Source organism: Gossypium hirsutum, chromosome D09, assembly GCF_007990345.1.
Source record: "Gossypium hirsutum isolate 1008001.06 chromosome D09, Gossypium_hirsutum_v2.1, whole genome shotgun sequence".
Taxonomy (NCBI): domain Eukaryota; kingdom Viridiplantae; phylum Streptophyta; class Magnoliopsida; order Malvales; family Malvaceae; genus Gossypium; species Gossypium hirsutum.
The window spans coordinates 32,564,372-32,578,037 of record NC_053445.1 but is presented as its reverse complement, the minus strand read 5'-3'; the positions used below and the strand labels follow the sequence as shown (position 1 = coordinate 32,578,037).

Below are 13,666 nucleotides of genomic sequence, written 5' to 3'. Positions count from 1 at the left end.
CTTGAATCCCAGACCCTGAGGTTCAGGGTTTGGATTTAAGATTTAAGGTTCAGGGCTTGGGTTTTGAGTTCAGGGTTTAAGATTTAGGTTAAGGGTTTCGAAGTTATGAGTTTAGAATTTAGGGTTCAATGTTTTGTGGTTTTACTTTTTTGAGTTTAGGGTTTGAGATTTTAGATTTAGAGTTCAAAATTTTGGATTTGGTGTCCATAATAAAAAAATTATAAAATTATGTGTCAATAACATAAAAAGATTTATTGAAATGTTATTAAAGAATTGAAAAAAGACCAGGAAAGGTTTATAAGATAGTTTCTCTATTAATAAGTGTGTCATCTCATAGGAATTGACCGACTGTGAGCATAGTGACGTCTACCCATAAAGATATAACATATAAAACTGTAAATGCCAATTACCCTTTATTATACGCTATTGTTTGATAATTTTTATAATATTAAATATTTAATAGTATAAATAATAATGTAAACATATAATAAATTTAAATATTTTAATGTTTATAAAATGTTCACCCACTGCCATCCACATTGATTATATGATAGCTATAAACTCTCGAATATAAATCATAAAATAAACATAAAAATAATTTCTCCTAAATAAATTATACATAAATCTCCAAATTATAAAAAATATTTCATTTATTAATAAACAACATTCTTCAATACCAGTATCGTACATAAGTATTCGAAAACAAAATAATGAATAAATTATACAGGCTAAAAGTATAGAGAAACAATGAGCAGAGGCCACCAGGAATTTACATGGTAATTTAATTCACCCCTCCAACTTTCAAATATTGTTAAAAGGGATAAATTAACAGGAAAAGCTTTTTAAAAAAAGAAAGAAATTTGAATGCAATACAAATACAAAAATATAAATTTAATAATAATTAAATAAAATTCTCCAGCAACATCTCTACATCCACAAGAATCTTTTGAGCTTTGCCTCAGTTTCTAAACCTGCAACCTGATCTGCCATGCTGCACAAGTAAATAAATTTTAGTTAGTACCCAAAGCTGCTAAGGACTAATTTAAATACAAATCAAAAGTATAGGAGCTTATTTGGCTATAACTAAAGTATAGGGACTTATTAACAAAAATAAACTAGTTCAAGGGCTAGTTTAATATTTTGTATCTTTCACAATACTACCCACTTTAAGAAACAAGAACAACATATTGAAATGGCAATTACTAATAGTACATACAAGGGAGATCCGGTATTGGAAATGCTTGAAGATGGATCCCCAAATAACTCAAGTGATAATACACCTCCTACTCCCATTTCCGACCCTCCGGATTTCGTCGATGTACCTCGGGATTCCATTCCTGCATATATATTAAACCGACAAAACAAACATTAATCTCATATTCTCGTTTATCTCAAACTATTAATCAAATTCTAAATTCAAACTGAATTCTTAAACTCAGAAGAGTCCTTCCATCAATCTAACTGTCAGCTTGACATTAAATGCTTGCCAACTTAGATTTGACGTAACTGGAAGATACTTTTAAGCTTGAGAATTCAATTTAGAAATTGACCTGTAGTTTAGGGATGTAGAATGCAATTAACCCGTACCATGATAGATGATGACAATTAACAAGATGATAATTAAGACCATGGCCAAAATGGTGGTGTCAGAAGAAATGCCCTTAGTAGCTTTCATCTTCTCCATGGCTTTCATCCTCTCAATCCTTGCACGTTTCAATCTAGCAAGCTCAGCTAACTCCTTAATTAACCTACGGTCAGCAGCATCCAATGTTGGTGCCTTTGGTGGTCTTGGTGGCTTTGGGGCCTTCTTATTACGTTTCTCTTTCCCTACTTTATTATTATTGTTAATTTTATTATCATTGTTGCTCTCTTTACCAATAACACCCTTGTTATCTTGACCTTCCTTATTCACTGCTTCCGTACTACCGGAATCCGAAGCATTACCGGATAATGACACTCTCTCGTCCGAGGAAACATTGTCTGAGAAGCTGAACTTTGAAAGCAGCATTTGTGCCTTGTTTTTAAGGCTTGAAAATGGGTTCTTGATTTGATCTTCTTCCTCACTAATGGTTAAACCTTTTTCAAGGTCAAGTTCTGTGTTTTTTTCCCTTGTTGCCACACAATCCATTGAAACCCCACCACTCAATAAAATTTCAACCCTTTTTTTTCCCTTTGTTTAAACACGTTTTGCCAATGATTCAATGAGCCAAAAATTAGGGTTTTCTTCAACAAAAACCCATCAATTATCAAACCCTCCCTGCATGCAATAAACAAAAAATTCAATAAGATTTAAAAAACCATAAAAACCATTGAAACCCTAAAAAGATTCCTTGAGATAAAAGTTAAAAAAAATACCTTCGAAAGAATGTAGGAGGAAGAGGAGGAGAGAAGAGAAGAGACAGTGTTCAAAGATGTAAGAAACTTCTTCCTTTTGTATGTTTTTGTGCGTGTGTGTGTGTGTGTGTGTGTTTTCTTAATGATGTCTTTGGGTATGGTTTTAGGTTTCCAATATAAAGGGGGTGAAATGAAATGCAACAGAAAGAGCCATTGCTGACCTTAATTGGTGGCCTCCCCCTTTGTTTTCCTCTAATTTCTCACTTGTAACCATCAATGGCAATTGTCAATGCTTTCTTTTTTCTATTTTTGTCTCTTTTTTTAAAAGTCATTTTAATTAATTTTGAATATTCCAGATTGTTGTACGACCCTTTTTGCATGAAAAATGAAACATGTTACGGAATTAGTACAGTTGTTTAACAACTCCAGGCAAAATATGGTTCAAAATATTTAACAACGTAACCTAAAAATGTAATTATAAAAAATAGATATACAACGTTAAGTTTTCTAACACTCATACTAATTTAGACAAACAACCAAAGTGCAACAACTCTTTCAACTCCTGTCATTGATTAACAACTCAAAGTATGTTGTTGTTTACGAATTTGACTTAATTTGTTGTTTTTTTATTCAAATATTTTAATTATCCATTTTACGGGTTCGAATATTTAGTACCAAAATTTATTTTACTTTTGTGGATAAAAAATTAATATTCAAATATCCAAAACCATCATCCACGTGCTTTTTAAAATTTTTATTTTATTTTATTGGAATTATATTGGAATTTCGATACTAAAAAAGAAAGAATTATAGAGAAAAAAAACAAGAAAAATTGTATGCTAAAGTTTTTATTATTATTTTCACTCATCTATTAGGAACAATGTAGCAGGGGTATTTATAATAAGAAAAAACTATTAAATATGAAAAGAAATAACAAAGATTTTTACACTAATAAATGTTAAATATATTATACTAACAAATACTAAATCTTCTAGAAAGAAAATATATTTTGTTTAACATGACTTGCAAGCAATCTCTTTAAATCCTGTTCATATTTTTTAGTTCACCAAAGTTGAAGTGTTCGCCAACTTTGCATGAACGGTCATCTCGCAACACTCCTCCTTGGCCTTCATGCTGCGAACACCAATTTTATCCCTCAACTCTTCAAACCTTGACTTTCCAAGTGGTTTGGTCAAGATGTCTGCAAGTTGGTCCTTAGTATTGCAATGGACCAGAGTCACTTCTTTACTTTATTTGACTTCTCTCACAAAGTAACATTTAATTTTAAAATGCTTTGTCTTTCCATGAAAGACTGGGTTCTTCACAATTGCTATGGCAGACTGATTGTCGCAAAAAATTTGAGTTGCTTCAACCTGTACATGATTCAAATCAAACAAAAATTTTCTCAACCAAATTGCTTGATTAACTGCTGCTACTGCAGCTACATACTCAGCCTCAGCTGTGGATTAAGCAACTGTTGATTGCTTCTTCGAACTTCAAGAGAATACTTCAGATCCAAATGAAAAGAAATATCTGGAGGTACTTCGCATATCATCCACTAATCCAGCCCAGTCACTGTCAATTTACCCAATAAGTTTTAAGGAGTTCGCCATTGCGAACCAAACACCAAAATCAATTGTTCCTTTGACGTATCTCAGCACTCTCTTCACCACTTTAAAATGAGAAGTATCAGAACACTGCATAAATCTTGACAACAAACCTATTGCGAACATAATATTTGGTCATGTTGCTGTTAAGTACAATAAACAACCTACAAGGCTTCGATAGTTATTCTCATCAACTTTCTGAAAGTTTTCACTACTACAGAGTTTTTCTCCAAGTGCAATAGGCGTGCTGATTGGTTTACACTTCACCATATAGAACCTCTTCAAAATCTTCAATTTGAAGTCCTGTTGACTTATGAAAGTTCCTTCTTGAACTTGCTGAACTTCCATCCCAAGGAAATATCTCATTTCTCCAAGATCTGACATTTCGAACATGTTCTCTTTTTGTTGTTTAAACTCATTTACTAAGACTTCACTGCTTCCAATCACAAGTAGATCATCTACATATAGCAAAATAATTAGCGAAGTGAGTTTGCTAGTTTTCTTCACATATAGGGTAAGCTCGCTAGGACTCTTTTCAAATCCTAAGCTCACGAAGTGCCTGTCTATCCTCGCGTACCAAGCTCGCAGAGCCTGTTTCAAACCGTATAAGGCATTCTTAAGCCTATATACCTTCTCCTCTTTTCCTTTAACTACGAACCCAGGAGGTTGCTCCATATAGATTTCTTCTTGCAAATAGCCATTCTGAAAGCCTGATTTAACATCCAGCTGATGAATTTTCCAACTCATCTGTGCTGCTAAGGCTAATATATGGTTGATTAAAACCTTTTACAACCAATCTCGCCTTTAGCTTGTTAAGCGAACCATTGACATTTAATTTGGTTTTGAACACCTATTTGACGCTAATGACCTTTTTGTGCGATGGTTTGTTAATGAGCTCCCAACTTTGGTTCTTATGAATCATGTTCATTTACTCTCGCATAGCTTCTTTCCACCGTTCTAGAGTTTTAGCCTCTTCAAAGCTTGCAGGTTCAAATAGTGCTACGTCAGCTCTCTGATAGATCTTATTCTCTTACTGGAGTGTCATCGAAGTTTGCGTCAATTAGCTTATCGCCAGACTGTGCCCTCAGCTCGCTATCATCATAATGGTTTTGCGAGCCCAGTTCGCTCAACCTTTGTTTAGCCTTAATAGCATCCTAATTTTATGTTTCACTTTCATTGAACACAATATCCCTGTTCGCCAAAATTTTCTTGGAGGAAAAATCATAAATTCTATAACCCTTCTTATTGTTGTTGTATCCAAGGAAGATACCTGACCGCGACATCCTTTCTAACTTGCTTCAAAATAGATGCATCCAAAAACTTTAAAGTGAGAAAAAGAAGGTTTGTTTCCAACCCAAGCTTCAAATGAGTCATTCCTTCTACAGCCTTGGTTGGTAATCTGTTTAGCAAATAGATTGATGTGTTCACTGCCTCAGCCCAAAATTCTTTTGGCAGTTTGCTTTCAAGGAATAGACACATTGTCATGTCCGTTACTATCCTGTTCTTTCTCTCGCACACTCTATTTTACTATGGAGTGTAGATGTTTGTAAGCTAGTGATGGGTTCCTACTTCTTCATAGTAGCTTTGGAATTTATTTGAAGTGTACTCGGTTCCATCATCAGACTTGACTTTCTTCAGTTTGCAGTCAGTCTGGTTTTCAACCTGTATTTTAAATTTCCAAAACACTTTAGCTATATCAGATTTCTATTTCAAAAAATGTACCCATCAATTCCTGATATAGTCGTCAATGAACAAGACAAAATATCTACACCCATTCAGTAATGATGTTTTCATGGGTCCGCACACGTTAGAGTGCACCAACTGTAGCTTTTCTTGAGCTCGCCAAGCTTTGTTTACTGGGAATGGTAACCTCGCCTGCTTTCTATGTTGGTAGACTTCGCAGATACCACTTTTCTTCTATACATTTATTATTTCTTTCACTAAACCTGCTTCGTACATTCGACTAATAGACTTATAGTTCGCATGTCCCAGTCTTTTATACTAAAGGTTGGCATCATCAACAGTACTGGTATAGGCCTTTGAGTTCGCCAAATTCCATTCTAACATAAAACTACTATTTTTCATTGAAACTGTTACAACTTCATATATCAATGAATCAAAATTATGCAACCATAATTCTTAAAAACTACATTGTAGTTTTTCTCAAGCAGTTGACCAATGCTAAGAAGATTCTGATCTATCGTAGGTACAAAGAGAACATCATAAATTACTTTAGTACCTGATGATGAACTTATCACAACTTCACCCTTACCCTTAGCTTCTAAGAGTTTGACGTTACCAATCATCACTTTAAGATCGCAACTTTGGTTAATCTTCCTAAAAATGCTTTCATCTGAGGTCATATGGTTGGTATATCCACTATCAATCAACCAACCTCTTATGGCTTTGTTGTTAGATGCAGAACTTGTGGCTGCTCCTATTGAATGCGATCTTCCTCAACTGCTTGAGCCTGCACATTCACTATGTGCCCTAACTGCTTTCATGATCTGCATTTAATATTTAGTCTGTACCAGCAATATTTCTCAAGGTGAGTGTTTTTCTTACAGTGCGAGCATGGTGAATATTTGTTCTTTCCACCATCTTGTATGAACTTCTCCTTCCTCTCTAACCAATATTTCTTTCCCTTATGTTTCTAGGGGTTCGCACCTTCAATACTCAAGGCTCGCAAAGCTTATTTTTCTGCGTTCTCCTTATGCCTTGATGTTTTTCTTTGTTCTTGAGCATATAGGGCATTTGTCACTTCTAAAAGAGAGATCGCCAAGAGATTCCTTAAGTCTTCGAGTGAGGAAATCTTTGATTCATATCTATCAGGAAGTGTTGTTATGACCTTTTCAACGACCCTGCTATTTGCGAACTCTTCCCCAAGTAACCTAATGTTATTTACAACCGCCATAATCCTGTCTGTGTATTGCTTCACAGTTTCAGTCTTTTTCATCTTCAAATTCTCAAAATCTCTTTTGAGATTAATCAATTGTTGTTGTCTGGTCTTACCAGAGCCTTGAAATGCCTCTTTTAGCTTATCTCAAGCTTATTTTGGAGTCTTACAAACCATAACACGTGCGAATATGACATCTGAGAAGCTATTCTGCATGCATGACATTGCCTTGTATCTTTTAGCTTGCTCGTCACTGTGGTGTTTAATTTGAGCGATTGTAGCGTTGTCCCTCAATAGTGCTAACTCGACATTAGTATTCACAACGTCTCACAAGTCATTAGTTTGCAAGTAGGTCTTCATCTTGACAACCCATATATGATAATTTTATCCATTGAAAACAAACGATGAAGATGGTCAGAAACTTATGAAAGCCATGTATAACTCAGAACGAATAATTACGGTCCTTAAGAAGATAACTCTGATATCAATTTTTGGAATTTCCATACTAAGAAAAAAGAATTGCTGAGAAAAAATGAGAAATTTAGCAACAAATTTGTCTACTAAGGTTTATTATTTTTCACTTATCTATTTTGAACAATGTAAGGGGTATTTATAACAAGAAAAAACTCCTAAATATGAAAAGAAATTACAAAGATTTTTATACCCTAAATATGAAAAGAAATAACAAAGATTTTTATACTAATAAATGTCAAATATAAACGCTAAATATATTATACTAATAAATACTAAATCTTCTAGAAAGTAAATATATTTTGTTTAAGTTGACTTGCAAGCAATCTCTTTAAATCCTGTTCATATTTTTTAGTTCACCAAAGTTGAAGTGTTCGCAAACTTTGCATGAACGGTCATCTTGCAAAAAATTACTTAAGTTGGTTATTTAACAGATTTGGATATTCGGTAAATAATTTGAGCAAGTTAAATTTGGGTTGAGATAATAATACTCGGATTTAACGTGGGTAATAAATAGATTTCATATTCTAAATCGAATTAATTGATTCATATTCAAATTAATATAAGTTGTCGATATTTTACTCACTTACATTCCTACCCATTTTGACATCAAGGTTTTCAATATTTTATTAGTGGATTGATTCATTCTCAGATTTCACAAATTTTTAATAAAGTACTGTGAAGTTTATAAAAAATAATTAATGTAAAATTAATTTAATATCGAAAATTAATTTTTGGGAGTTAATATTTATTTTATTGGAATTATAGTAATTATTGGGTAATATTTAATTTGGATCAACTATCATTTAATAGATACAGGGGAAATTGGGAGTTTTAAGTTTGATTTGGTTGCATCGTCACATTCATAGCCTTCAATCTTAAGTTTGATCATTCCACGATGTTGTGTTTCTTTGTGTAACAACTCATTTTTTAGTAGTGTTGGAAATAGTGATTTCGGGACCACAAATTCAATGAGTAAGTTCGTATTATTAATATTTAACTTAAACAAGTTAATAATAATTTTATATTGAATTTTGATTTGATGAATTTTAATTAATTGAATTAATGATTAATATAAGTGGTTTAGTCCAAAAGTCAAATGGTTGTTGAAAATGAGGTATTGGAACCTTGTTTTTATAATTTAAGGCCGTAAATATTTTTATTAAATATTTACAAAGTCGTATTATAGGTGAATTGAAGTTTGGTACGGTAATATTTATGATTAATTGCTTAATTAAGGTAAAAAGGATTAAATTGTGAAAGAGATAAAAGTTAATTGCTATAGATTTAAAATACTAAAGGGACCAAAATGGTTCTTAAAACATGGTCAAAAATCCCAAGCGGTGGTGACATGATTAAATCCACTAAAATTTGGGCTATTTGCTCATTTAGCCCTAATTAGTTTAGGGTTAAATTAAAATTAAACTTGTTTAGTTGGAATTTAATATAATTAAAGGACCAATTGTGCAATTAAACTCTTATTGAATGGTAAATTTACCATTAAGGTATTAGTGGATGATATAAGTGAAGGAATTCATGAAATTTCAATTTTTAAAGGATAATTTTGGAAATAGGTAAAAAGGTAAGTTAAAATTAAAGAATAACAAAATTAAAAAGGCATCATCATCTTTATTTCTTCCATCTAAAAACTGAAACTCTATTGTAAAGGGGGAATCAAGCTTCGGTCACTTATGTTCCTTGATTAGGTAGGTAAAGCTTGCCCTTTTTTAATAAATTTTATGTTTTTGAACTTGTATTAGCTTAATCTAGCTAATTTGATGACTAATTTGTAAAAATGTCAAATGTTTTGGATTATTCCAGTGATGAGTTTAATATATTCTTGAATTTTTATGAAATATTATTGAGTTTGGTTGCTAGATAAGACTATTTTGTAAAGTAGTTTTCTAAAATATTAAAGTGATAAAATTACGAGGACTTGATGTGAAATAATAGTAAATATGGGCTGTAATAGGGTCCCAAACAACTCGTCTAAACTTGAATTCAATTGAAAATGGATAAATTGCATGATTTGGACTTAGGGACTAAATTACGAAAAAGTAAAATATTGATGGCAATTTTGTAAAAATGTCTAAAAAAACTTAATTGCATAAAATAAATTAATTTACTGTTGGAATTAGTTAACTAAATGAAATTATTATTTTATGATCAAGAATATGTTGATAATCATGGAAAAGAAAAGCTTGCAAAGCAGTCCTTATACTTGGGTCGTTACTGCAAATCAGTCTAGTAAGTTCGTATTATTATTTCTATATTATAATGATTTTCTTACACATTTCATGTTATTTTAATTATATCCAATTATACTTAGCTATTGAATGAGTAGCGAATACATGATAAATGAATACGATGATTATTCATCAGGCCTTGAGCCGGTGATATAGACTGTAGTGATGGCTTGAGATCTTGCACGTGTTGTGGATTCTATGCAGCTTGTGTGAGCATCATCATGAGCCGGTGATTATTTAGCAAGTACTACGTACTGGTGATACCCTTTTGGAAAGTTGAAACGATAGTAATATTGTAACACCCCTAACCCATATCTATTGTCAAAATAGGGTTACGGAGCATTACCGGAGTTTACAGATCAATTAATCAGACATTTCATATAATATAGCATTCATATCAGAAATCAATCAAAATCAAACATATTGTCCCTTATATGAGTCTTTGAGGCCCAAAATACACGTTAGAAACAAGTCGGGACTAGATTGGGTACTAAAATATTTTTTCAAAGTTGCAGGGGACACATGGCCGTGTGGTCAGGTCGTGTGACTCACACAGTCAGGAGACACGCCCTTGTCCAATTTGGTACCAACCTAAACACAACAATTTGCACATCAACAAGCCATAATAAAATATTCAATACAAGCCAAAATCAAGTCTGAAACATGAAATATCACCACATACAACCAATTAATAACAAGCCATAATAAGACATTTAAAATAAATTAATAACATGTCAACCAAATATCCATATTTACCTAGATAACCAAATGCATATATGCATAATTGTACCAAATATACTATGTCAAACCAATCATCAATATACCTATAAGTTTTCCATCATTCAACCATATCAAACACACATTAAATATGTTAGGGCCACATATATAGACACATCAAAATATATCAAACACAAGCCATTCAAATGGCTTGTCTCACCAAAACATTTATATACCAACATTGGCCTAAATATCCTATACATGTCATTATAACCGAAATTAATTTACTGAAAATACCAAAAGAGCCGGTGGATAATGTGAAGTAGCTCCGACCAACTTCCAACCCAAATGAGCTTCCGAATTACTATAAAACATGGAAAAGAACACAGAATAAGCACTTAAGCTTAGTAAGTTCGTATAATACAAAATTTAACTCACCATATTTCAACAAAATAGGTAAGTAAACATAGTATATCTCAATCAATTTGGCCAAAAGCTTAAGCACATGATCACCAACATATTAGCCATGAAAATCACATATAAAACCCAACACATATGGTTGAATTCATCAAATAATCATATTTCATGTATATACCGGTAATAGTTCATATCAAACTCATGATTTCATAATAGAACTGTGCCCGTTGAACCATTTAGAATACCGTTGGATACACAGGTAGTACACACGAGGTGTACTGAACTGTAATTCGCCAATTCAAATTCATGTATGCTGATACGAGTTGTAAACGAGAAGCTCTTTTGAGCTGAATAACGGGAAGCTCATGCGAGTGAGAAGCTCTTGCGAGCTGTATAACGGGAAGCTCATACGAGCTGAGTATCGGGAAGCTCATAAGAGCAGTGGTGTATCCGCAACACATGCAGGACCCCAACCAAATCGGTAACCCTAATGACATGTCATTTGCATCCTACGAATTTCATAAGGTTCACACGAGACTCGGTAATCATCGAATATACAACTGATATTTATTCATGACAATTGTACAATTCACAAACAATAATTCAATTTAACACATATTAATGTACAATTTAATTGCATGAACTTACCTCGACGAGTTTATGTAGATATGAAGGCGACTAATCCGATATTTTTCCTTTTCCTCGATCTAACTCTGTACTAGGTCTAACCGGATCTATACGAATGAATTTAACTCAATTCAATATAATTCATATTCAATTTATTCCAACACATATTTTGGAAAAATTATTATTTTACCCCTATACTTTTAATTTATTACAATTTAGTCCCTAGGCTCGAAAAATATCTTTCATGCAATTTAAACCTTACTCAAGCCTAGTCAATTTTTATACATACTAATAGCAGCCCATATAATTCACAATTTCACAATTTTACCATAAATTTATCATCTTTTTCAATTTAATCCCTAATTGATAATTTCATCAAAATTCTCTTTACAAAAGTTGTTTATCTAACAACAATCTTTCATTTTCTATCATAAAAATTCAAAATTCAAGCATACTCATCAATGGAAAAACCCTAATACTTTATCAATTTTGTAAATTAATCCCCAAACTAGCTAGATTAAGCTACTACGATCTCGGAAACATAGAAATCATAAAAAACGGGACAAGAATACATATCTAATTAAGCAAAACAAGCTTGCTAATATCTCAAGCTTTCATGGCTAGGTTTTCTCTCTTTTTTTTATTTGGTGGTAGATGATGATAATAGTATTTTTATTTTATTTAATATCACTTTAATTGATAATTTCCAAAATTAACCTTAATGTTTCATGAAATTTCCAATGATAACTATTCATGCTTAACCACTGAAATTTTAATGGTCTATTTACTTTATAAGGACATCCAATTTAAAATTCTATAGCTATTTAACACCTTTAGCTATTAGAACTCAACTTTTGCACTTAATGCAATTTAGTCCTTTTCATCAAATTAGGTATGTAAACGGTAAAATTTTTGAACGAAATTTTTGTACTGTATTTCTATCATACAATAGAACATAAAATAATAATAAAAATAATTTTTCTCGAATTCAGATTTGTAGAACATAAATTAGGTATGGTTTGAATTATTGTACTAGCATTACTTACCGTTGTGAGTTATGATGAACAGGAATTCTGTAACACCCCTAACCCGTACCTATCACTAGAATAGAGTTACGAAGCATTACTAGAATTTACAATTCAAACGGATAAAAATTTCAAACACTTCATATCATAGCAATAAACATATTAAAACCAAGTCATAACATACATTATTGTCCCCTAAACGAGCCTTCGAGGCCCTAAATACGTGCTAAAAACAAGTCCAGACTAAATCGAAAACTTAGAGAATTTTTCAAAAAATAGTAAAAATTTTCAAAACTGTAGGGGTCACACGGCCAAGAGACACGTCTGTGTTTTAGGCTGTGTGGGAATTCGAAATAGGGACACACGATCGTGTCCCAGCCCGTGTCTGCACCCGTGTAACTCACTGACTTGGGTTAGATAGCCAAGTCACACGCCCGTGTACTAGGCTGTGTACCCTTCCAAATAACCTCACACACCCGTGTGCCAGGCTTTGTACCCTTCCAAATAACCTTACACGCCCCTGTGCTAAACCGTGTGCTAGGCTGTGTAACAGCCTGACTTGCAACCCTTTGAAAGCTACAGGGGACACACAACCGTGTCGCTTGACCGTGTGTCACACACGGCTGAGACACACAGTCGTGTCGCTTGGCCGTGTGTCACACATAGTTGAGACACACGGCCGTGTCTCTGCCCGTGTGGATGAAAATATGCCATTTTATAAGTCATTTTTCTCACCCAATTTGTCATGTACCCACAACCAACATTGCACATATAAAAAAGCCATAATAAGGCATCTAAATGAAGCATAAATAAGTCATGTACATATGTTATAACTTCATACAACCAATATGCCCTCAAGCACCTCAAAAGACAACATCCAAACATATCTAACCATGTATTCAAATTGACTAAATAATCAAATAACTTGTATGGATATTTGTAACAATACATACCATGTAAATACTTACCAAAACACAACCGTTTGATACCAAAATGTCATTCTATAACTAGCATCAAATAACCAAATAGTTCATGCATATTAAAGTACAAATTCACAACAAGTTGTAAAACTTATACAATATGCATATTCTGTTATCATTTAATCTTCCATCATTCAACCATACCAAACATATCATTAACCATTTTTAAGCTACTCATAAACATACCAAATTATACCATTTCATCAACAAGATGCCAAATCACAAGCCAAGTTAAATGGCCAAAACAACAACCAAATTACATACGGCCAACATAGCCAAAATTTCTATACATGCCATTATAACCAAAATTAAACAACCGAAAGTACCAAAAGAGCTGATGGATAGT

At 32.8% G+C, this 13,666-nt stretch overlaps 1 protein-coding gene across 1 annotated transcript; it reads right to left on the bottom strand.

Annotated features, from left to right (window-relative positions):
- Positions 1–683: 683 nt before the first annotated feature.
- Positions 684–2,500, bottom strand: LOC107892653 (uncharacterized). The gene is made up of 4 exons (XM_016817716.2): positions 2,356–2,500; positions 1,588–2,257; positions 1,217–1,337; positions 684–991 (listed from the first exon to the last, which is right to left on the bottom strand). Exons 2-4 carry the CDS (start codon positions 2,126–2,128, stop codon positions 928–930), a joined length of 726 nt encoding a protein of 241 aa, XP_016673205.2. The 5' UTR covers positions 2,129–2,257; positions 2,356–2,500; the 3' UTR covers positions 684–927.
- Between the last annotated feature and the right edge of the window lie 11,166 nt (positions 2,501–13,666).